Source organism: Python bivittatus, unplaced genomic scaffold (genome assembly GCF_059951505.1).
Source record: "Python bivittatus isolate LINGU-HERP-01145 unplaced genomic scaffold, Pbiv_v1 ctg000520_np1212, whole genome shotgun sequence".
Classification (NCBI taxonomy): Eukaryota; Metazoa; Chordata; class Lepidosauria; order Squamata; family Pythonidae; genus Python; species Python bivittatus.
The window spans coordinates 1,875,914-1,901,077 of record NW_028277080.1 but is presented as its reverse complement, the minus strand read 5'-3'; the positions used below and the strand labels follow the sequence as shown (position 1 = coordinate 1,901,077).

General features: G+C 41.3%; 1 protein-coding gene across 2 annotated transcripts in view; it reads left to right on the top strand.

The window, feature by feature from the left end:
• Positions 1-25,162, top strand: part of LOC103062610 (nuclear cap-binding protein subunit 1-like) — a 30,450-nt gene extending 5,288 nt beyond the window's left edge. For both annotated transcript variants that reach the window (XM_088147484.1, XM_088147483.1), the window contains exons 4-23: positions 281-437; positions 988-1,095; positions 3,579-3,700; positions 4,420-4,489; positions 4,771-4,986; positions 5,692-5,789; positions 6,588-6,651; positions 6,917-7,027; positions 7,161-7,225; positions 7,872-7,934; positions 9,481-9,555; positions 11,035-11,138; positions 11,808-11,927; positions 14,506-14,608; positions 15,418-15,511; positions 16,778-16,881; positions 17,253-17,367; positions 17,631-17,753; positions 18,051-18,164; positions 22,656-25,162. In XM_088147484.1, coding sequence (XP_088003610.1) covers positions 281-437; positions 988-1,095; positions 3,579-3,700; positions 4,420-4,489; positions 4,771-4,986; positions 5,692-5,789; positions 6,588-6,651; positions 6,917-7,027; positions 7,161-7,225; positions 7,872-7,934; positions 9,481-9,555; positions 11,035-11,138; positions 11,808-11,927; positions 14,506-14,608; positions 15,418-15,511; positions 16,778-16,881; positions 17,253-17,367; positions 17,631-17,753; positions 18,051-18,164; positions 22,656-22,769 — 2,140 coding nt within the window. In that variant the 3' untranslated portion in view covers positions 22,770-25,162. The remainder of the gene's footprint in view (positions 1-280; positions 438-987; positions 1,096-3,578; positions 3,701-4,419; positions 4,490-4,770; positions 4,987-5,691; positions 5,790-6,587; positions 6,652-6,916; positions 7,028-7,160; positions 7,226-7,871; positions 7,935-9,480; positions 9,556-11,034; positions 11,139-11,807; positions 11,928-14,505; positions 14,609-15,417; positions 15,512-16,777; positions 16,882-17,252; positions 17,368-17,630; positions 17,754-18,050; positions 18,165-22,655) is intronic.
• Positions 25,163-25,164: the final 2 nt, after the last annotated feature.

Genomic DNA, 25,164 nt, shown 5'->3' with positions numbered 1-25,164 from the left:
AGCTAACCTAATTTGGGGATTGAATGAAGATAGCAACATAGCAGAAGATATCCCCTAATTATATACATTTGTGTGTAATTTCCCAATGGGATTTGCAGTACACAAACCGTTAAATGAAGACCGAATTTCCTCCCATAGTATCTTCTTTTAATGTGGGGCACTTCTTTTCAAAATTTAGGCACCCCAGATAACTTGAAAACCACAAATAGGAGTAATGATATTGTGCTTGTGATTTAATATTTGATACTGCTTTTTCTCTCCTTAATGGAAAAAAAATCAGTGCACGTCTGTTACCACAGAAGATGACCATTTACACAACTCTTGTTGGCTTGCTGAATGCCAGGAACTACAATTTTGGTGGAGAGTTTGTAGAAGCAATGATACGTCAGCTGAAAGAATGTTTGAAAGCCAACATGTACAATGAAGCTGTATATTTAGTAAGTTGTTGTCATACCTTTCAGTCTTTATTTAGTTTGGTGATCAGTGGATTTGAAGAGCTCACCATTTTACCTTACAGCTCGTAAAGGCAGAAAATGTAATTCCGTGTGATCATTTAAAATACCCATCCAACCCTTTTCACTGCCTTATTTCTTCTGACTTTGTCATAGCAGTTCTGCAGTGTGAACGGTGTGCCGGGTTTTGTGATCTACTGATGTAGACTTCAGGTATTTTGATAATAAACCAGGTCTCAGAATCCAGCATATAGAAATAATGATTTCTTTCATATACCTTGCTAATGCATTTTATCTGGGAAGTAGTGCCAGTTTGGTCCTGCAAAGCTGGGCTGCTTTCTGTTTATCTTGCAAGTGTCTATTCAGTTTTATCTTGGCCCTGGGCTTCCCGTTACCCAAGTAAAAGATGCTGAACCAGAGAGAGCCCTGGCTTCAATTGTACTGGTGTCTGGCCTTATGAGAATTCTTGCTGCTGTTTATCCATGCTTTGGGGAAATACATGACTGGGAATTAGCTGCATGTTCTCTTTTTCCAGGTGCGCTTTCTTTCTGATCTTGTGAATTGTCATGTAATAGCTGCACCCTCAATGGTAGCCATGTTTGAGAATTTTGTTAGTGTGACGCAGGAGGAGGATGTACCTCAGGTAAAGAAGAATACTTTTGCTTCGTAGCTAGAGAAATAAATTGCTGAAATGTGGTAGTGGGGTTTTTACATTTCTGCAGTGTGTTTGTAAATGTGGTAAGCCTCTGCTCGCCTTGTATTACAACACAAGCCTAAACAGTAAGCTGAAGCGTTTGGCCATGTACAGTCAGGTCCAGAAATATTGGGACATCGACACAATTCTAACATCTTTGGCTCTATACACCACCACAATGGATTTGGAATGAAACAAACACAATGTGCCTTAACTGCAGACTGTCAGCTTTAATTTGAGGGTATGTACATCCAACTCAGGTGAATGGTGTAGGAATTACAACAGTTTGCATATGTGCCCCCCACTTGTTAAGGGACCAAAAGTAATGGGACAATTGGCTTCTCAGCTGTTCCATGGCCAGGTGTGTGATATTCCCTCAGTACCCCAATTACAATGTGCAGATAAGAGGCCCAGAGGTCATTTCAAGTGTGCTATTTGCATTTGGAATCTGTTGCTGTCAACTCTCAAGATGAGATCCAAAGAGCTGTCACTATCAGTGAAGCAAGCCATCATTAGGCTGAAGAAACAAAACAAACCCATCAGAGAGATAGCAAGAACATTAGGCGTGGCCAAAACAACTGTTTGGAACATTCTCAGAAAGAAGGAATGCACCGGTGAGCTCAGCAACACCAAAAGACCCGGGAGACAACGGAAAACAACTGTGGTGGATGACCGAAGAATCCTTTCCCTGGTGAAGAAAACACCCTTCACAGCAGTTGGCCAGATCAAGAACACTCTCCAGGAGGTAGGTGTATGTGTGTCAAAGTCAACAATCAAAAGAAGACTTCACCAGAGTGAATACAGAGGGTTCACCACAAGATGTAAACCATTGGTGAGCCTCAAAAACAGGAAGGCCAGATTAGAGTTTGCCAAACGACATCTAAAAAAGCCTTCACAGTTCTGGAACAACATCCTATGGACAGATGAGACCAAGATCAACTTGTACCAGAGTGATGGGGAGAGAAGAGTATGGAGAAGGAAAGGAACTGCTCATGATCCTAAGCATACCACCTCATCAGTAAGGCATGGTGGTGGTAGTGTCATGGCGTGGGCATGTTTGGCTGCCAATGGAACTGGTTCTCTTGTATTTATTGATGATGTGACTGCTGACAAAAGCAGCAGGATGAATTCTGCAGTGTTTCAGGCAATATTATCTGCTCACATTCAGCCAAATGCTGCAGAACTCATTGGACGGTGCTTCACAGTACAGATGGACAATGACCCAAAGCATACTGCAAAAGCAACCAAAGAGTTTTTGAAGGGACAGAAGTGGAATGTTATGCAATGGCCAAGTCAATCACCTGACCTGAATCCCATTGAGCATGCATTTCACTTGCTGAAGACAAAACTGAAGGGAAAATGCCCCAAGAACAAGCAGGAACTGAAGACAGTTGCAGTAGAGGCCTGGCAGAGCATCACCAGGGATGAAACCCAGCGTCTGGTGATGTCTATGCGTTCCAGACTTCAGGCTGTGATTGATTGCAACAGATTTGCAACCAAGTATTAAAAAGGGAAAGTTTGATGTATGATTATTATTCTGTCCCATTACTTTTGGTCCCTTAACAAGTGGGAGGCACACATGCAAACAATTGTAATTCCTACACCGTTCACCTGAGTAGGATGTACATACCCTCAAATTAAAGCTGACAGTCTGCAGTTAACGCACATTGTGTTTGTTTCATTCCAGATCCATTGTGGTGTATAGAGCCAAAGATGTTAGAATTGTGTCGATGTCCCAATATTTCTGGACCTGACTGTATCTTCCGGTGCCCTTGTCACAGTCTCCCATGGCCTTCAGAGGGAACATAAGTACCACAAGGCAAAATGGTACCTGCCCGTGATTTGGAAGGGCAAATGGGGCCCTTGCCGTTCCTATTTCAAATTGAAAGTCTGCAGTTCAAAAGGTTCGCATGGGAATGTCACTCCTTAAACATTTCTAAGAGTCAGTTTTATGGAAAATGTTTTAATCGTGCAAATTGATGCCGATGCCTAACCGAGGTTGGCCACGCCCTGGCTGATTTCATTTACTCCAGAGAGTAAATGTATATCTTAAATACAGTCAGAAGCAGCATGTGAAATAGCTCCTTGAAAAAGCTTATGTAAATCAGCCCAGCGTAAGGGAAATTGTTTGGCTTTTGTGTCCTATATTTTCTTCATCGCTTTGTGCAGATTGAGTATGTATCCCCTGTGCACACGTATGCAGGATTCTTTTGGAAGTCAAAATCAGTCACTTATGTGTAGAGATTTGTGCGCATATGGACCTGTGCTCTTGAAGCTTTGCACCGGAAGCCTTGTAACGTAGAGTTAGAGTTCTGGTGTCATAAACAATGCTTCACATGAGATTCAGGTCTTTGACCTGATTTTGCTTATAGTCTTCTAGCAAGAACCAGAAGTATTTTCTGATTGCGTATTGCCACTTTTTTTACTAACAGGTTCGGTGTGACTGGTATGTGTACGCGTTTCTGTCATCCTTACCTTGGGTGGGGAAGGAGCTCTATGAGAAAAAGGACACTGAAATGGAGCGCATCTTGTCCACTGTTGAAAACTATCTGAAGTAAGAAAATGAGAGAAAATGTTACTTTGCCTCTTTACTTGTTAATAGATTATGAACACAGAACCTTGTAGAGATCATAAATTTGCAGGAAATAACTATTCCTCGACTGTTGAATATAGAGGTAATAGATAGTTCAGGCTTTTAGATGTAAACCAAGTTAGTTTGGGTACTTTCTTCACACAAAACACGTGACTTCGCAACGCTGAAAGAGTTCTGCACGCTTAGCATGGACAAGAGATGCTCAAAAAGAGGAACAATAAAGTCACCAAATTTGTGAAAGGCATGCGCTCTGTGCAGAAAACCTAATTGTTTTCCGTTGACCCAGAAGGCAGGACCAGAACCAATGGGTGGGAATTGCTGGAAAGCAGTAGGCAAGTGTTGCTACTTAAAAGGGGATCCAAAGCGGTCACGGAGCTGCTGAGAGAATTTCCCTAAGTCTTGTGGCTCTATGACTCCACGAGCGTCCTTCTACAAAAAGAAACGCCTGCTATGTGGTGGCAGAGCCTTTTGTCTCAAAAACCTACAGTAGTTAGGAATCAGGTCATTGAAAGCACATACACATTTTTACAGCCAGACCCTTACTTTTGAGGGAATGCCTCCCGCCCATTGAGAAGTACTTGCTGGTTTGAATAATGTGCTGTTTCCTTCAGAGTCTTTCTGAGCTGAAGCGCAGATCAGTTATCAGCAGTCCTTAAAACGGTTATGTTGTTTTATGGCAGACGGCGTCAGAAGACTCACGTGCCCATGCTACAGGTTTGGTCTGCTGATAAACCGCATCCACAAGAAGAGGTGAATATCATTAGGATTTTGAATTCCTGTCCTCACGTCCATCTGAAGAAATGTTAGTGCAAATGCCTACTTCTAGTGTTGACTCCACGAAGTTGCCGCTGTTCCAATGAGAAAGTCATGCCAGCGGCTTTCGCTTTATTCTGCATTTCCCCCCTGCAATACTGTACTTTCTAAGAAAATTGGATAGGTGACTTCCTACAGAATACGTATACCAGTCTGGGTTTGGGAACGTCCCCGCACGCCAAATGCGAAAATGTCTGATGGATGCCTTTGCTTCCCAGTACTTAGATTGCCTTTGGGCTCAGATTCAGAAAATGAAGAAGGATCACTGGCAAGAGAGGCACATTCCGAGGCCGTACCTCGCTTTCGACAGCGTGCTTTGTGAAGCACTGCAGCACAACCTGCCTCCTTTTACGCCCCCACCCCACACGGCAGATTCCGTTTACCCGATGCCAAGAGTCACCTTCCGAATGTTCGACTACACTGATGATCCTGAAGTAAGTTAGCGATGTGGGGCAACATCCTCGCAATGCTTTGTCTGCTGGAAATTGAAACGTTTCCATCTTTGGTGGTTCCCAAATAATCTGTTCCTTTGTCTTCTGACCTTCTGGCTTGGGCCGTCCAAAAGTAGTTGAGATCCAGAATGTTGCTTGGCTTTCTTTAGAAAGATTGAAATAGCTCAGGGTTCGCTTTCTCTTCCTAAGAGCTCCCTCTACCCCATGCCCCACTGCTTTTTGGGGTTGTGTCCGTTTTGTTTCTTAGAGCAGAAAAGGCTGCTTCCAAAAGAAAATACTAAGTGTCCTCTTGCTTATAGAAGTAGTTTTCTCTCTTCTCTCTTCTCTCTTCTCTCTTCTCTCTTCTCTCTTCTCTCTTCTCTCTTCTCTCTTCTCTCTTCTCTCTTCTCTCTTCTCTCTTCTCTCTTCTCTCCTCTCTTCTCTCTTCTCTCTTCTCTCTTCTGTCTTCTCTCTTCTCTCTTCTCTCTTCTCTCTTCTCTCTTCTCTTTTGTAATGGCAGTAAAAACCAGAGTGTGGCAACTGAACTTTCTCTATACTGAAAAGTATGTTATAAACATTAAAACCCCACAACCAAACTACAGTATTAAAACTGTTGGGAAAATGCTATGGTGCCAATGGTGTGCTCACACCGTGCCTTTTGGGATGAAGATGTACCGATGAATTAACCTCTGTCATTTCTTTTGTCAGGGCCCAGTTATGCCTGGGAGTCACTCTGTTGAAAGATTTGTGATTGAAGAAAACCTTCACTGCATCATCAGATCCTTTTGGAAAGAGAGAAAGACATGGTAGGGCTCTTTGCCTCCATGTGCACTTAATTCAGCCTCCCCATTGGATGGCCTCCTTGGGATGATTATTAATGAAAAGCAGACAAAGCATTTTTAAAATACATAATGGTAAAGCTTTGTCAGAATTCCCAATCAGATTGGATATGCTGGACAAAAATTCTGTTGTAATTCAAGGTATTTTGAATTATATTTTGCAATACAGTAAAAGCATTTTTGCACAAATTGGTTACAGGTTTGTCCAGCAAAGCTGATGGTAGGAAGTCTGTATTCATAAGTGGCCATGTCGCATTCCTGTCGGGTAGAGAGTGAGAGAGAAGAAATGCCTATCTGGAAAATGAAATGGGCAGTTGAACTGCCAGTAGCCATAAAATATAAAATTTTAATTTTCTGTGGAGGAGAACAGCCTAGAAAAGAGATATTGGTCTGTTTTGCCTATAGTGAGAAGTGTTCTTTAAAACTGTGCCGTTGTGTGTTAAATTAATGCTGTAAAAATGCAGCTTCACATCATGTCAGGTACTGTGAATAGCAATTCTGTAGGAGCTTATTCCCTGTTTGTTAATGGCATCTAGATCTATCAAATCTGTTTCTACACCCGTCTGTCCAAAGAGGGACAGTCATAGTCACAGAGTCTTTGGCAACTATTCCCAAGACTTGCTGATAAAGCAGGAGGAAGGCAACCCCAGTTCCTTGAAGGCGTGGGTCCTGGCACATATAACAAAAAGTATTTTTTTGTAAGGTTCCTGCCTGCTTCCTGCCTGGCCTTTTTATTCTAAATCACATACCTGTCTTTTTCTGTAGTGCTGCCCAATTAACAAGCTATCCAGGAAACAACAAGATCCCTCTGAATTACCACATTGTTGAGGTAAACACTGTATTTATCGTATCACTTTTTCTGACACTTTGCGCTTATTTTACTCTCTAGTGCCAGTGCTCTTCCTCTCCTCCAATAGTTCTTCATCTCAGAATGGATCTTGGAATGACCCATTTTGAGATTGGACCGTTTCTGGTACACTTAAAAAGCCCATGGTGGGATTGGAATTGGGCATTTCAAAAATGGAGTTTTCTGGCAATGAAATATTCTCCCCCATTGCGAGCCTATGTTTCATATCGCATTCATATTTTCCCAGGTAATTTTTGCTGAGTTGTTTCAGCTTCCTGTTCCGCCTCACACCGAAGTCATGTACACCACACTCTTTATCGAACTTTGTAAATGGCAGCCTGGATCTTTACCTCAAGTTGTATCCTTTTTCCGAAAAATCTCTTGTAGCAGTTAATACCTTTTGATAACAAAAGGAATGATCTGTTTTCAACCACATTGTAATTAAAACTTGTAACGTAAACTATTTTTAAACCTTAAATGAAAAATAACAGCTTGCCCAAGGCACAGAAATGCTGTACATGCGCTTAGATACAATGAATACTATCTGTGTAGATAGGTAAGTAACGACATTCTCATCTAAATTTTCTGAGGACTTAGTGACTTGGGCTTCTTCACCCCAACTAAATCTCTGATAGTTATAAATGCCCCTATTTTTTTAGGCCTTCATATTTTAAGGTCACTCCTTCCATTTATTAATTATCGAATAAATGATTTCTTCTGTTAGAGTCTTCTGAAATTTCCTTATATGGCATTCATAATGAACACGTTAGCGCTGACTGCAAAGTTAGATTGCTGATTAAAAATAGAATATTCATATTAAAGTCTAGAAGAGAGCTACCTGATTATTATGACACGTAGGGCTGTGCATTATTTGAAAATGATTCAAAAAAGGTGCTTTGGAATATGCTGGGTCTGAGCGCCGCACGTCTTCAATGCAGCCACTCCTCTTTCCGGTCCCAAACATTTCACAGCATCTCTTGCAAAGCCCTTTCAAAGCATGCCAGCACCTCTGAGATGGCTCTTCAGAAGGTTCAGTTACTGTAAATGATTGGACATTCTCTGTCCTCCCGTTTCTAAGACTTCACATCGCCTCAGACTGGGCAATCAGTTTTTCTATCTATCTGGATATATTGTTGGTAATAGCACTCCAAAATACAATGTTTTTGATATGTAAAATTTACAGATTTTTTTCCCCCATCAAGGTTTATTAATTGGTTCTCCCACCATCTTAGTAATTTTGAGTTCCGTTGGAGTTGGGAAGATTGGTAAGTGTTTGATTCTGTATATACGTGTATGCACATATGTGTGTGTGTGTGTGTATAAATTTTCATTTCTGGCAGCTATCTAATTGGCTTGGGTTATGTTTGTTAAGACTGTGCAGCGCCCCAGATTCAAACACAAAAGTGTGTTTTGGAGCATTCTGCATTGCTTACATAGCAGCACTCCGCAAGTCTCTAAAACACTTGAGCATTTTCCTGGATGACATGGCTTCTGATGTTCTCTCCCTCGTGATATCAGTGCTATATGCCCTTTCAATTCACACTAAGACCTCATTAATCCCTGGATGAAAGAGCCAACCTGGCTTGTACTATGGAGAAATGGGTGGCTGTGCTGGATGGTGCGGACTTAGCTGAGCTAACCTCATTGCCTTCAGCATCAAGCCAAGCCCTGGAGCTGAGCCTTCCTTTGACCCAAAGGAAGACATCTCGGGCAGGCTATGAGGCTGTTTCCTTGGCGCTACGTAGTAAGACAGACCATGTCTTCCTAACTACCCCTGCTGCCCAGCTTTCTCGCTGACTGGGCTGCCAGTAATGCTCTCAAGTATGGGGTTGGAAAAGCCCAGGAATTCCCCATGTTCGACTAGCTATAGATGTTCATGGCACTGGGACCCTCATGTTTAAATTAGTCTAATGCGCTCCATGTGGGGCTACCCTTGCACTTGATCCGGTTGCCCCCGTTGGTCTAAAGGCAGCTGACAGAATGCCGTATGGGGCATCTGATCATGCGCATCTTACTGCTTTGCTGAAGCTGCACTGGTCCCAGTTAGCTTCTGTGACAGGCTGTGGTTAGGACCTCCAAGGCCCTGAGCAATTTGGGACCAGAATACTGTACAATTGCCTCCACTGTTGTAGAACGAGGTAAGTCTCTATGTGGTTGGTCACTGAGATCATCAGGGAGGTCCTACTACATGTGTTGAGGGCTGCATAATGCCATTGGCAGCCGTTCATGGGTGGCCTTCTGTGTAGTGGCCTCCATTCTCCAGGGTGTGCTATTTTAGGCAAGTGTTGGAAATTCACCTCTTTACTCAGGCTTTTCCTGTATAAATGGAGAATATTATTTTCTTTCTCTCCTATGACCTTTTTAATGAATGCTTGATTTAGTGTAGTTTTATATTATTTCAATAGATTGCTTTTACATATTTGATTGCTGTTTGTATTGTAAACTGTTGTGGAATATTTTGGCACATAGTGAACAGATACGTAGATGGATAGGTGGTTGGATGAATTGATGCATGAATAGAAAATAGACAGATAGGCTGACAGACAGAGTGAATACTGATATCCTGTGATGAAAAATTCTGCAGAATAGTCTCATGACAAAGTTGATACATTTTCTGACCTCTTTAAATAGTTGAGGTCACCTTTTTAAAAGCAATTATTGTTTATTATAAGTCAAACTTCAGTCCTATATTTCCTTAGTATCCTAGAAACTGTTGCTATAAAAATCTAGAGAACTGTCTTGATGAACATGAAAGCTACCTAGTTGCCCTGTATTATCATAACAATGTGTTTAACACCATCTTTTTTTCAGGTCAGATTGTCTTTCTGAGGATCTTGACAAACCTAGACCTAAGTTTGTAAGAGAAGTACTGGAAAAATGCATGAGGTGAGTGAGAGATAGCAGAACTTGTATACATGCCACCCATCATGCTCTTTCCATCCAGGCTAAGCATTGTTAAGCAAGAACCGAAAAAGAGTAAAAAAGAGCAAGCAAAAGACATGGGGAAATAAAAAGAAGAGGAAAGGTTCCTAAACCTGTTTACATCAACAATACCAGAGACCACTTTTGATGTGTCAGCTCGTCCCCTCTCTCATCCAACTGCGATTTCTCAGTCTTCCCGTTTCTGTTGACACATTTACTTTTCTATGTTTCTTTTGCAATTCAGTCCTCATTCATTCTCTCTCCATGTTCAAACTTTCTCAATATACTTCTTTTGTAATTGGCAGTTTTGTATTCATCCTACTTTGTGCTCCATCTACATTCATTCAGCATCCAGCCATTTGTGACCCTATTTCTTCTTGTTTTGCCAGATACACACTTCTTAAGCAACCCATTTCCACTGCATTCATCTTATTTTTATGCTTCTCCTGAATTGGCCAAAGCCAGTTAAACATTTTTTGACATTATCTGACACAAATATAAAATTTTTAAAATGTGCATGTGTCAGCCGTTCAAGAGCTGCAGCTATGATTTTGGAGAACATATACTGAAATGGTTATGAAAGGAAAAGCATGTGTTAAACCCAGGAAACTGAGAAAGTCTGAGAAAAACGCTCAGACTAGTAATACCCTAATTCACTGGGATATAAGAAGGAAGAGAAAACACAGTCAGGTTTTTGCTATTCTAGCCTATATCAATGAAGTATAGTTCCAATCACACTTGTGGAGTTGGTTTCCTGACCTGGTTTAACTCAAAGGGCTGATCTTGAAAACCTCCTACTCTTTATAAAGCGACACAGAAAATCTTACTTAAGATTATAGTAATGGCATCCCACTCTCAGGGCACCCACTATCTGCAGCATTGTGGGAACACCACCACCAAGTGGATTTGCAATGAACTAATCTGCAGAATACCACGATACAACTAACCCAGTATTTAGGCCATGATTTGCCTCAGCCAGCCATAGCACAGCAGCTAGCAACTCAGCCAATATTTCTGCACTCTCAGGGGAGTTTACCAGAGAGGTATGGAGGAGACCGGGATTAATTCCTGACCTTCACAAGTCAGTGTAATTTGTTGATGGCAGATTGATCAGTGGAATTTGTTAGTGACTTTTGTGCTGACTTTACAGAAAGAAAGGGCAGCCAAAAAGCTGTGGCCATCATTGAAGCCAATGACCCAGTACTGGGCAATTACAAGAATTATAATGTCAAATTATAGCACAGGCACAGCCCTTGTTCTTACGAGGAACTTTGAAAGGTCAGGTTCAGGGTATAGGCATCGGCTTTGGGGTGCTTTACCACTGTGTGTACCTTTTACTGAATACCAAGTTATGAATGATTGGTTGGGTATGTCTGTAGCCCTACGTCATGTCAAGAACCACCTTCAGCAAAATCTTCTTTCTTTTTTCTTTTCTTTTTTCAGGCTTTCCTACCATCAGCGAATAATAGATATTGTTCCTGCTAGTTTTTCAGTCCTGACTCCTGCAAATCCAACATGTATTTATAAATATGGAGATGAAAGCAACAGTATGTAGAGGATACTTACATAATTTACACTTTAAACAATAGTTGGACTGTATGACAAGAAAGCATTGGTTACTGTTGGAGGCAGACAGCTCTATTAACCTGGGGGGATGGGGTGGAGGCAATAGTAAATCCATCTAGCTATAGCCATGTGCAGGTGTGAGGAACATGATGTCACCCAAGGACCCATCCAGAGCCCTAGTGGGAAAGATGACATAAGGGGACATTGCTTAAAGACGTGGCCTCTTCTCTTCTGAAACGTTCCTCAAGATATGTAAAACCCTCTACTATGTTGCATGCAAGCTTTTATTTCTGGTCCTGTATTTTTCTGAGTTGTTTGATTTTGGAAAGGTATTTTCAGGTATTCCTCGTTTAGCGACCACAATTGGGACTGGCAACTTGGTTGTTAAGCGAGGCAGTCGCTAAGTGAAACTGCGACTGTGCTTACGATCTTACTTCAGCTTTCCTTTGCTTTACAGACCCACAAAGGTCGTCAACGCGAGGATTGGTCGTAAAGTTACTTTTCCATCACCTTCGTAACTGTGAACGGTCGCTAAACGAGGCAGTCGCTAAACGAGGACTATCTGCTTAGTAATGTGCTTTTACTATTAAACTTCGTGTAAAAAAAGTGTCCAATTTTCAAAGATGGTAACTTTGCTTCTATTTTTGTAGAATCTCTTCCTGGCTACAATGTTGCACTCTGTTTAAATATTGCCATTAAAAATAAAGCAAGTAATGATGAAATCTTCACCATTCTGAAGGATGTGCCCAATCCTAATCAGGATAATGATGGTAAGCCCTTCTGATATTTACCATGTCCCATTTCTAATTTCTATTTATGGAAACATTGTGTAACATCAGGGAAGTTAGGTTTAGGCATATCTAGTACATGGTGTTGATTCTTATGCACACACAAAGAATACATACTAGTTCAGTGGAATTTTTATTTGTCCTTGGCTGTTGTCATCTATCACTACCCAATACATACTAACAAGCAAATATACCTTTAGTTTCAAAAATGGTATATGGGCACAGGTGAGATGGCATTACTGTTTCATAAGGTCACACTTTAGGGACTGCACAAGCAGTGGCTTTTTAGTGTACAGATAGTCCTCATTTAGCCTTAGATAGCAACCATTTACAAATACAACAGTAATAAACAGTAATTAAAAATTCATTTTCTGACCAGTGCCTGCATTTACCACAACAAAAGCCTTCAGTGTGAAATTGATTAAGATCTGATCAGTTTCAGACAGCAGCTGTTAGCAGGTGGGAGGGTTCTAATCAACTAATCAAGGTCACAGAGCTGAGCTTGTTAACTTGCCCTTAGCATTTTTTAGGGAAGCAAGGCAGTGCAAAGAAAAGCAGCTCAGGAAGAGATGGCTTGCTTAAGAAATCTCTCCACCCTGTGAGGGGGCAAAAAAAGGGAAAAATACAGGTCAGGCACAGGAGACTGTATGAGAGAACTTTATCTGAATGAGACAGTAGCAATGAGCGAGCTTCCCAGCATCTCTTTCTCTCAGTCACCTAGTTCAATTAGTGACTGTGTCACTTAGTGACCATTTTGTTGGAACCAATTGCAGTCACTAAATGAGGACTACCTGTACATGATAATTTAAAAAGAATGACATTACGGAAGTAGCAAAAGAAAAGGAAGATTGTATATGGAGAGAGAGAGAGAGAGAGAGTGTGTGTGTGTGTGTCTTATATTTGAATATTATATATCCACATGGATTATATCTCGCTACGGTTCTATCACCTCCGTGGAAGGGGCAGGTCTCCTATGGATTGCATAAATATATTTGCATTGATTTAAATAGAAACAAAATCTGTAAGAGATCATGCAGTATTAAGTAGTCTACTGAATGTTTGGGATAAATACAAGAAAAACATAAGTCTGGATTTCCCCTCCCCTTGCCTTGTTATTAAATGCTTATTTTCATGAAAATACTAAGACATTTGCTCAATGGAAAGTCAATGATCTTTTGAGATTGCAGACTTTGTTGTTAAAGAGGACAAAGATAAAATCTCTTGAATCTCTCACCACACAGTGTTCCACTTCATTTGATTGGTTCCATTACATCCAAACAACTATTGCAGCAATAAAAGAACTACAGAAAGAAGGGGGAATACTAGGAGGTTTGACTGGATTTGAAAACCGTACAATGGGTAATACCAAACATTTACTAGGAATCATTTATAATTTACTAGTGAAGGATGATTCAAAATCTGAACAAGTCAAAAGTTGTATGATTAAATGGGTGTAGAACAGTAATAGAGAAAAAGTGGGAGTTTTGATGGAAGAAGAATATCAAATTTACTCCAAACATTACACTTAGACATAATTTCTGTAAGAAGCTTTACCACTGGTGTATTATTCTAGTCTTGATTGCTAAAATGAATAATTCTTTTTCTAAAAACTGCTGGAAATGTAATGAACAGATTAGATCATTCTTTTACATGTGGTGGCAATATTTTAAAACTCAACAATTCTGGAAAATGGTTTATAGTAGAATGGAACAATTTTTGAAAGGTGTAATTCCATTCAACCTGGTATATTTTTATTACATTTCACTAAACTATATATCCTTTCAAAATATCCTGAACTAGCATTGTATATGTGAACAGCTGCATGGATCCTATATGTTTTTATTGAAAAAGATGGCTAAATAAATGAGAGTACGCCTTGATGTCCAGAATAACCTCATATTTGAAAAATAAATCTGATGTAGAATTTAATTATAATTGGAAATCATTATTGGATTATAATTTTATTTGTGGATTTGTTCCACATCCAAAATTAGTGTTTTCATATGCGTAAAGTTTCTATATCTTACTCTGTCATATGAATGATTATTGATTATGTGCCATCAGGTCAGTGTTGACTCTTAGCAACCACATACTGTAGAGAGATTTTCTCCAGGACGATTTGTCTCTAATCTAGTCCTTCAGATCTTCCAATGGTGCATCCATGACCACCGTAACTGAGCCCATCCACCTTACTTCTGGTCATCCTCTTCGCTTTCCTTCCACCTTTCCCAGCATTAGAGTCTTCTCCAGAGGGCTAGGTCTTTGTGTAGTATGCTCAGAGTATGAATATGCTGTTTAAACTTCCAATATTGACTAATGTGTTTATTGTTCTGTTAGTTATTAATACTGTGTTAACCAGGCATTTTCAGCTTAAAGCTGAATAGGGATATTTGGACTTAGTTTAGAAAATTGATATGATTAAAAAAAGTCCATTATGAAATTTCATCACACTTTAATTTTTTAAGAAAAGAAAAGTAAAAATTCTCAGGCCTTCTCAGCCTTCAGTGAATGCCCATATTGCTCACAGGGATTCAAATTTATTTGTAACTTTGTTTTCCAGATGAAAGCTTCTCACTCAATCCTTTAAAAATAGAGGTTTTTGCCCAGGCGCTATTGCACTTAGCCTCAAAGTCATTCAGTCACTCTTTCAGTGCTCTGGGAAAGTAAGTATTAATTAAGTATCATTAAACTGTTAGTGCTTTCATACTGTTGCTGTTTTATTTTTATTTGACTTGTAACGTTCTGAAGAAGGGGGCAGAAGCAAGTAAGCTTTTTCTGGTGCTTGACAAAGAAGATCCCTTTGTGCATTGGATTGTGGAGTGATAGATGGAGCCTGGAGACGGGCAAAATTAAAAACAAGCTCCCTGAAGAAAAAGCTGATGACTGGGTCTAATTATACAATGAGAGAATGTCAGCCCCATGATGTAAACCAGGCCAAGAAATCAACTCAACTTGAAGACTAAACTACCTTTAGTAAGATTGGCTATAGTAACAGAATCTTGGAAGTCTGGCTGGACTTTACATCCTCTGCCTCTTATTCTCCTGTGACTGAGGGAGGTGTCTGTCTGAGACGTTTTTGCATACCTTTTGCATGACTTGGGCTTAAGCCATGTTTTTCACCTCACTGTTTTGGTAACAGATCTCTCTTATCTCTGTCTCACCTACGGTGGGGGGCTAATGTTGGTGCTGACTTAGGTGAGATGCGACGCATAATTCACTTGCTGATTATCCACATGCTAAATATGTAGCCAGCCAAGGTAGCAGGAAGAACTGCTCTGTTAGAGTTCTGTGTCAACATGATGACACTGCTAGTCTCTTAGTCCAGAAATCCAGAATTCAGGAGGATCTTGGGAGATGAGACCAGTTCCCTTCTCTTTCAGTCCTCCCTCCCCATCAGTCTTGCCATTCCGATCCAAGTTGACATGTTGTGTTCCTTAACATCCTTTGATTATTTCATTTCTGCTCCAACAAGATTTCGAGAAGTCCTCAAAACTCTGGCTGAAAATGATGAAGGAAAGCTCCACGTTCTCAGAGTTATGTATGATGTATGGAAGAATCATCCTCAGGTAAGAGTGAATATTTATAGAGTCCTTCCTTCCTTCCTTCCTTCCTTCCTTCCTTCCTTCCTTCCTTCCTTCCTTCCTTCCTTCCTTCCTTCCTTCCTTCCTTCCTTCCTTCCTTCCTTCCTTCCTTCCTTCCTTCCTTCCCTCCCTCCCTCCCTCCCTCCCTCCCTCCCTCCCTCCCTCCCTCCTTCCTTCCTTCCTTCCTTCCTTCCTTCCTTCCTTCCTTCCTTCCTTCCTTCCTCAATTCCTAGTTTCAGATTAAGTAGGAGAACTAAAGTTCATCCTAGATTTAAATCTCTATTGAACTAGATTTAGTTTATGTTGTTGAACAGTACCTGAAACATTTTTTGTATCTATTGTTTCAGAAGATTAAAACTGGAGAAAATGTTGGCATCCTTATTTATTTATTTATTTATTTATTTATTTATTTAAACCGCCCATCTCCCCCCAATGGGGGAACTCTGGGTGATTCACAACAAACATTAAAAACATAAAATATATAAATATATAAAACCTTAATTAAAAACATTACTAAAAAGAAGAAGGAGAGACCAAGAGGATGACAAATCTGAGGCTGAAGGCAGAAGGCCTCTATGGGGCTAGCCATCCCCATGCTTGAGGTATTCCCACCCCACCCCAGGCCAGGTGGCAGAACCAGGTCTTCAAAGCCTTACGGAAGGCCAGGAGTGTGGGGGCTAATCGCACCTCCGGGGGCAGGATGTTCCATATAGATGCAGTTCTTAATCTCCTCCCAAACCAGGGGACAAGCATCCTCTGTGCTCAGTCAGAAGAAAGGATGGACTGAAACATTGACAGAAATCTCTGTGCCTTTTAGCAGGAATGGAGGTTGCCTCCCAGTATTGCAGGGTGACCTTTGTGTCTTTAGGAATGATCTTCCTGCTCGTATATTGGTAGAGAGATGCAGTCTGTGAGTTTATGTTTCCTCTTCCCCTGTTCTCTGCTTTGCCATGAGAAAAAGTAAATGATTGAAAGGTCCTCCATTGTCCAGATTTCCCCAGAGTCTGTGAATGTAATGGAGTCTGTAATTCTTGGTGGGGAGTTATGATAAGTGGCCATCCTGACATGGAAAACTGTGGTCTGGGCACTTTAGGCGCTGATCTTATAGAGAGAGGTGTGCCTTGGGGGACCCTGCTGTAGATTGTTTACTGGGATCTCAGTTTGTGACTTTCTGGGGTGAAAGTTGTGCCCAGATGACAACGCAGACTTTGATGAACTGAGCAAAATTTCTGCATTTCCCTAATTGCACAGATGATTGCTGTACTGGTGGATAAGATGATTCGCACACAGATTGTGGACTGTGCTGCAGTGGCAAACTGGATTTTCTCTCCAGAGCTAGCTCATGATTTTACAAGGTAAATAAATATAAACTATCACATAACCTTTTAAAAAAAATCTTCAGGTTATGTTTTGAATATCTCTAGTGAAAGTTTGAATGATATTGATAAGGGGGAACTTGCTTAAATAAAAAATATTTGCTGAAAGGAAGCAGTCTTATTGAAATGTGTGTGCTTCTTTTATAGTCCTAGAGAATTCGGATTCTGCAATTCCCCGTCAGAGGGAGGAGTAGGAGGTGCAAGTTGTGTAATTGTCCTTGTGTTTTGGGCCACTTCATTCATTATGCTGAGAAAAACCCACATTTACAAGTGTGCATCAGCCTTATTACTGACAAAAATCAGAGTGTTTCTCTGAACACCAAGGTGTTCTTTGCTTCTTTTATTGCTAGATTTTATATTTGGGAGATCTTACACTCTACCATTCGTAAGATGAACAAGCACGTGATGATGATCCAGAAGGAGCTAGAAGAAGCCAAGGAAAGATTAGCCAAGCAACACAAAAGAGTAGGTAACCTTTTTCCATGCCTATACAAAGAAATATGGCTTGAGACATATTTCATCAGCTGCAAGAACATAAGGTTTCCTTTGCTAAGCTAGTCAGAGATGGGCAGGAGGACAGAAAGTTCATATTGCAGATACAAACTTTCAGCAACCAAGGGGATCTCATTAACTTCTGCCTCCATCTCCTGTTAAAAAGAGCCTTTTACCCTGGGTTTGCTTTCTGCACATTTGTGCTTACTATTTACATTTCAACTCTTTCCCTCCAGCGTGATGATGCCCGAAGCAATGAGAGGGAGAATTGGCCCCTCGAAGAGCAGATCGAACGCTTGCAAGAAAAGGTTGAATCAGCTCAAAGCGAACAAAAAAACCTCTTCCTTGTAATTTTCCAGGTAAAAGCAGACATATCCGTGGACCAGTGAAAAAGGCAACATTAGAATGTTAGCATGACTGATTGCAAAATTCTGGAACAAGTGTTTCAGCTTCATAAGTTTCTAAATTAAAATTCTATACATTTGAGAGCAAGTTCTTGGAAATAGCCACTGGTTCCATGTTTGCTAACACTGCTGTTATGCCCTAGTTAATTCAGAGAGGCCGTTCTGCACATTCCTTTTAAGCCCTACTCAAAAGAAACATTGTCTTGTCTGTATATCCAAAGCCAACCATTTCACTTTCTTTATTCCTCCCAGCGTTTCATTATGATCCTAACAGAGCATTTAGTGCGAAGTGAAACAGGAGGGATTGATGTAATTACACCTTGGTACAAGAACTGTATAGAGAGGCTGCAGCAAATCTTCTTACAGGTAAATCTTACAGGTGTTTATTAAAAACAGGATTATCTGGAAATGATCTTTTGCACCATCCATTGGCAATTTCTTAGTAATAGCTTGATTTAAAAGGCTGAAAAGGGTATTGTCATATTATACTATTTTGTTCATTATTGGTCCAAATTGATCTTGGATTTTAGCATACTTTTTTTTGCTGTTTTCTTGATAAATTAACTATCTTAGTTAAAGCTGTGTATGTGTGATAAATTACTTGCAGAGTTATTTGCTCCACACTCAGATACAGAAGAGAAGCCAGTGAATACCTCCCTGAATGTCAAATCACTATCAAATATTTTTCAAAGTGTAATTATATGTCCAGCTGGCTTTGCATCATTGACATGCTGTTACTATTAAGGCACAGCACTTTCTAGATCAATACTGGGTGCTTAAGACTAGACTAAAATCCTTTTTCTTTCTTAGAATCTTCAGTTATTACAAAATATAGCTGCTATTTGGGATGTTTTATAGTTACAGGTAGTTCTCGCCTTATGACCACAATTGGGCCGGAATTTCCATTGCTAAGCGATGCAGTTGTAAAGCAAGATGTCACGTGACTGCATCACTTAGCAACGGCAATTCCAGCACTCCCCATTGCCATTGTGAAGCAAATTCACCAGTTGCTAACCAAGGACCCACCCAATCCAAGCCATTCTGGGCTTAGTCCCTCCCAGCCCCGAGCCTCAGTAAGGTAAGGGACTGCCTCCAACTCCCCCCACCTGCCTATCTCCCCACCATCCCTTTTGGCCACCCTGCACCCTGCCCTGCAGGGTGGCAAGCAGCCCCAGAACAGCACACTGTGGCTCAGGAACTTCTTGGCCCTCCTTCCCCCTTCACTCACTCGCACACACTGTGCCTTCCTTCCCTCCTTCACTCACTCATATGCCTGCCTTCCCCCTTTGCTCACTCGCATACACCACACCCTCCTTCCCTCTTTGCTCACTCATAAGCACCAGCACCCTCCTTCCCCCTTCACTTGCACACACAGTGCCCTCCTTTGCTCACTCAAGAATTCTCCAGGGGCACTTCTGGCACACGCTTTGCAGCTCATGTTGGAAGTTGCTGGCCATTCATGAGGCTTTCTCCTTCCTCTTGCAAAGCCCCAGAACCACAGTGCAGCATGAAGGGGTGTGGTGCGTGTTAACGAGCAAGCAAAGGAGGGTGCAGTGCGTGTGGGTGAAGAAAGGCCAGGGTGGGTGGGGGGACTTACCCAAGCAACTAGCAACCTCCCCTGCCGGCTTCCCCATTGACTTTGTTTGTGGGAAGCCAGCAGGGAAATGGCGCTCACGTGATTGTGGAGTGCTTGGCAACCGGTCGTAAGTGGCAACAGGTTAATAAGTGCCCAGATTGCAGTCACGTGACCGCGGGGGTGCTGCAACAGCTGTAACTTCAGGGACCAGTCATAAATCCATTTTTTTCCACACTGTCTTAATTTCAAATGGTCGCTGAATGAATGGTTGTAACTCAAGGACTACCTGTATCTTATTTTGCCGGTATTTCTCTATTTATTTATTAAATTGATTTATATGACTGCCTCTCTCACAGACGTGACTCTGGGCAGCTAACACATTAAAAAGAACACAAAGAACAATATAAACAAAACATCAGAAACCTATGATGGTTGCCAAGAGCAAACCCAAAAAACATACAACTGAACAATAATATCTCATGGGCCATCTGACCTCCCAACCCCCAAGCCTTGGAGCAGATCCAGATCTTCAGCGCTTTGGAAAAGGCTGGCAGGGTCAGAGCCAATCTAATCTTGGGAGGTATGGTGCTCCAGAAGGCAGACACTGCAACAGAAAAGGCTCAGTTCCGAGGTCTCGTTGGATGACATTCTTTAACTGAGGGGACCCAGAGCATGCCCCTCCGTCAGACCTGATGGGATGGGTAGAAACAACTGGGAAGAGGCAGTCCTGCAAACAACCCAGCCTAATGCCACAAAGGGCTACATAGGAGACAACCAGCACCTTGAATTCCACCCAGAGCCACTGCAGCTTGAGCACAAGTGTAACATGGGTCTACTGAAGTGCACACATAACTGCCCACGCTTCTGCAGTCCAGACCAGTTGTAGCTTCCAGGTAGTCTTCAAGGGCCATCTGACGTAAAGTGCTTTGCAGTAATTCACTTGGGAGGTGACTAAGATGTGAGCGACTCTGAGCAGTGCCTCCCAGTCCAGGAAGGGGCACAGTTGGTACACAGAAGAAAGTTATGCAAAACCCACCTGGATATGGCTGCAACCTACTCTTCAGATAGGAACTGTGAGTCAAAGAGGACCCCTAGATTGTGCATTGGTTCTACTTAGGGTAATGCAACTCCACCTAGAATCAAAGATGGAAAGACACTAAAGTGTTTAGAGAATCAAGGAGACTTTGAGGGAAATAGGACAAGGACTGCTATATAAGCAAAAAGGGATGTAACATTATTTCAGTACTGGAAAACAAAACAGTATTTAGAAGCAACTCAGGCAGGCTCCTCCCTGATTCATTGGGAGGGGCCCAGTGAAGGGGGCCCAGAGGGAGGGGAGGTAAAACACAACCAGACTTGCAAGATTCAGTTATTATAGTGTATCTCAAGTATAGTTCTCATCTTCATGTGGAGTCTGTTTCCTGATCTGGTCTGGATCCAAGGAGCCCTAAGACTCACAGCCACTCAGGGGTTGCCAGGGTCGAGCTGAATCCTGTTCTTCCCCATCCAGACCCCCACAGTCTCCAGACTCTGAGATAGAACCACCACGGGGTCAGTTGGTAAGCCCAGGGCAGAGATATAGAGCTGGGTATCATTAGCATACTGTTGATGCCTCACTCTGTGCTATCAAATGACTTCATCCAGCAGCTTCATGTAGATATTAAATAGGAATGGAGGGAGTACCAAGCCCTGAGGGACCCTGCAGAGAAAGAGCCGTGGACTAGATCTCTCTCCACTGACTGGAAACAACCTTGGAGGAAGGAGGAGGACCAGCACAGAACTGTGCCTTCCACTCCTAATCCCTGGAGTGGTATCCAGAAGGATACCATGATCGAAGGTATCTATGAAACTGCAACACAACCACCTTCTCAACAACCTTCCCTAAGAAGGGAAGATTGGAGATGAGATGAAAGTTATCCAAAACAGGTCAGATTCAGCAATGGCTTCCTGATGAGGGGTTAAACCATTACCTCTTAATCAGGGGTGGAACCATCCCCTCTTTCAAGAAGGGATTCACCATTGCCAGGATCCAGCCACACATCATCTGGGAAACCTTAGCTAACCAGGTAGCCAAGCTAACAGTTCCATTTAGGCAGATGTATTTTCTGCCAGTCAAATTCTGGGCACAACTGTGATTATTCTTGTCTCTAAAGCCTTTACTTATCAGGACTGGCTTTTATTAGATATGCCTCCCAAACCTTTGGTCTTTCATTGAAGATTTTAAGTAAGTAACTAAATACTAAGCACAAGATTCTATCTGAGGGACTGCCTCTCCCTGATTTCATCTGCCTGTCCCACCATATCCAGCAGAGAGGGCATATTATGGGTTCCATCGCCTAGGGAGATACATTTGGCAGGCCCCAGGCGGTGGGCCTTTTTTGCTGTGGCACCTGCACTGTGGAATCTTCTCCCCCCTGAGGTGAGGTTGGCCTCGTCATTGTTGAACTTCCAGAGGTCCCTTAAGACTTGGTTATGCCAGTAGGCCTGGGGACCCCAGGGAATGGGGGAATTAGTGAGGTGGCACCCTTATTTTTAACTTCCTTTTATTCTCTGCTTTATTTTGTTTTATATATTTTTAATGTATTTTACTGTTTTTAGCTTTGTTGTATGCTGCCCAGAGTCACCTGTGATGAGATGGGCGGCTATATAAATTGATTAGATAGACAGACAGACAGACAGACAGATAGATTCAAGTCTTCTCATCTAACATTAGATAAGTGGTCATTGGAGTGTGGTGCTGGCATGGTTATGGAAAGCCCTCTCAAACGAAGTTTGACTGGGATCAAGTTAAGACTTTGATTTATTTGTATAGGTTTGGAGCTGGAGATGGATTGCTGGAGTTAAAAGTTTATGAATCTTATGATTTCTTTTTATTATATACAGTGCTTTGATTTGATTGCTTTCATTTTTCAGTGCTCTGGAAGTGGTAGGCTAATAGATGTTAAGTAAATAATATTTTACAATGACCATTTAACCTTTCACTTCTGTGCAAAAGCAGTTGGCGTGTTGTAAACCTACTGCTTGTCAAGACACTGGATTTCATAATTTAGATTGTCCACTCCTATAACAGTAACAGTAACAGTACCAGTCCTGGTTCTGTTTTTAGTTGTGTTGACTTGAGTTGCACATAGTGTTCTCAGTATACATATCACAATGGCAGTATTAAGCCACAGGTGGCAAATACAAAGAAGAGATTATCACTTTTAAAAAGATACAATGTTTTTTATTTAATGTGCTAAATTATTTCCAAGATTAATAGAAATGCTTTTTTGTGTCTGTAGCATCATCAGATCATCCAACAGTACATGGTGACCTTGGAGAACCTTCTATTTACAGCAGAATTGGATCATCACATATTGGCTGTATTTCAGCAGTTCTGTGCGCTGCAGGGCTGACTGATTTTTTTCTGTAGAGAACTGAATTTCATCTTTTTAGGTTTAAGATGGAAACTTTCATAAGAAAGGAAGGAAAAAATCTTTTAATCTGAAAATGTGTTAACTGTGCTGTTCTAGATAAACTACACATTGCTTAAATTTTTGGCAGTAGGGGCCTTATCCTAGTTATGATTGCTGAGTGTTTGGGATGGAATAATGCGTGGATTTCTAAATTTGAAATGGATTGAATGTTGACTTTGCCATAGCATCCCTTTTGTGCCCTCCTATTGTTGGTATAAAAATTAAAAATAGAAGATAATAAATAGAAGTGGCTCTTGGTTTGCCCTTTGCATTTCAACGGATTCCATAATAATGTGAAACAAGTCTCAAAACGTACGAATCTGTCTGAAGAGCCTTTTCAGTGTAAAACTCAAAGCTCCACAAGACACTGAAGCCTCAAATATATGAATGCTTAAATGGGCAAGTCTACAAAGGAGTCTTGAGCATGTTTGCTACCAAAATGAATTTATCATGATTGTGTGAAACCTAATGGAAATACAGTATGTTTTTTATATCAATCTCATGTGCTTATTTTGGGTCACATGGAATAAGAAAAAATCTTGTTAAGAAATAATTACTAAAGCAGAAATTTGTGCTGTCAGTGCAGATTTAAGTTGCATTAAGTGACTTAAAGCTATCAACAACTAGCCTGACCTCCCTTCCATAGCTTAGGATTGTCTGACTACTATGGAGAAAGCTTACTAGTCTTCTGGGTTTTATCGGCTTAGACCAAGAAGACAATCAGGACTGCTGTGCATCTCCTTATATATTTATGTTTACTCATAAGTTTGATAAGCCGAGTCATTAGATTAAGGCTGGCTTTGCCAATATTTTTATCACCTTCTTAACTTGAGAGTAAGAAATCACCCAGAGCTCCTTAAGGGCCTATTCTTAATAGTAGAAAATATATGTAGCTCAGAGTTGAATTGCTGGGTTCTTGGTATTCTTGTGTTTCGTTACTAGGCTAGGTAACATTATGTACTGATGATGTCATCCAGCCTGTTAATGAAATGTCTTCAAGAAGAAAAGCAAGCTCACAGAATACCAAAGACTATTCTTAGCTATACAGTGGTACCTCGGGTTACGAACGCCTCTGTTAACGAACTTTTTGGGTTATGACCAGCTCCAGCCGCAAAAATTTACCTCGGTTTGCGAACTCCGCCTCGGGTTACGAACCGGATCCGCGGCCATTTTCCCTGCTGCCACGCGGTCGCAGCTTCCTGTGGGCGAGATCGCAGTAGCAAGGAGACGTTCGGTGAGGCTTGTGGTGTGTTTTGTGGCGTTTTGGAAGGTTTTTGGTGTGCTTGTCAGCATGGCTCCAAAGAAAGTAATTTGCTTCGGGTTGCGACCAGAGTCAAGGAACGGATTAAGTTCGTAACCCGAGGTACCACTGTATTCACCAACATATGCAAGGCCCAGGTGTTTTCCCTGCCAAAGAATGTGTACCTCTAAGGAGAATTGGGCAGGGAGACTTCCAGCATTGTAATACCAATAGTTTAAACTATACACAGATAGTCCTAGACTTACAACCAGAACTTCTGTCACTAAATGATGCATTCATTAAGTGAATCACACCCAATTTTATGACCTTTTATCACGATTGTTAAGCAAATCACTGCAAATGTTAAGTGAATCGTGGTCGTTAAGCTGATCTGGCTTCCCCAATTGACTTTGCTTGTTGGAAGCTCCCTGGGAAGGTCACAAATGGTGATTATGTGACCCCAGGTCACTGCAACTGTGATAAATACATGCTGGTTGCCAAGCGCCAGAATTTTGATCATGTGATTGCGGTGATTCTATGATGGTCATAAGTGTGAGGACCAGTCGTCACTTTTTTCAATGCCATCGTAACTTCAAACAGTCATTAAATGAATGGTTGTAAGTTGAGGACTACCCATACTGCTCTGTATTACAGGGCTCAAACTAACTTGGTCAGCTGTACATTCCTAGTAGATCCTCACAGCATTAGCCCTCCCAGTAACATTCTCCATGGCAACTACATGGCTCGGTCTGAAGTTTTGGGGCTTAGGTCTGTGACTGTTGAAACAACACTAAATCAAAACTACACAAACCACATTATGGTGTATTATGTTCTCTGATGCAACCGCTATATCCACAGTGATAAAGTTCATGGATCCAAGTGCAAGGGTGTGTTTCTTCTTCCGTATATCCTATAATGTATATGTGTATGACCTTCAAAATTGGAAAGTGTTTTTCTAACCCACAAACTACTGTAGATATATATGAAAAGCTTTAAGTATGCATGTAATGATACAGATAAGCATTTAACTGTGTAAGTATTATACAGTTAAATATTTTTATTATTCAATAAATGTAACATTTTTATAAAAGAATT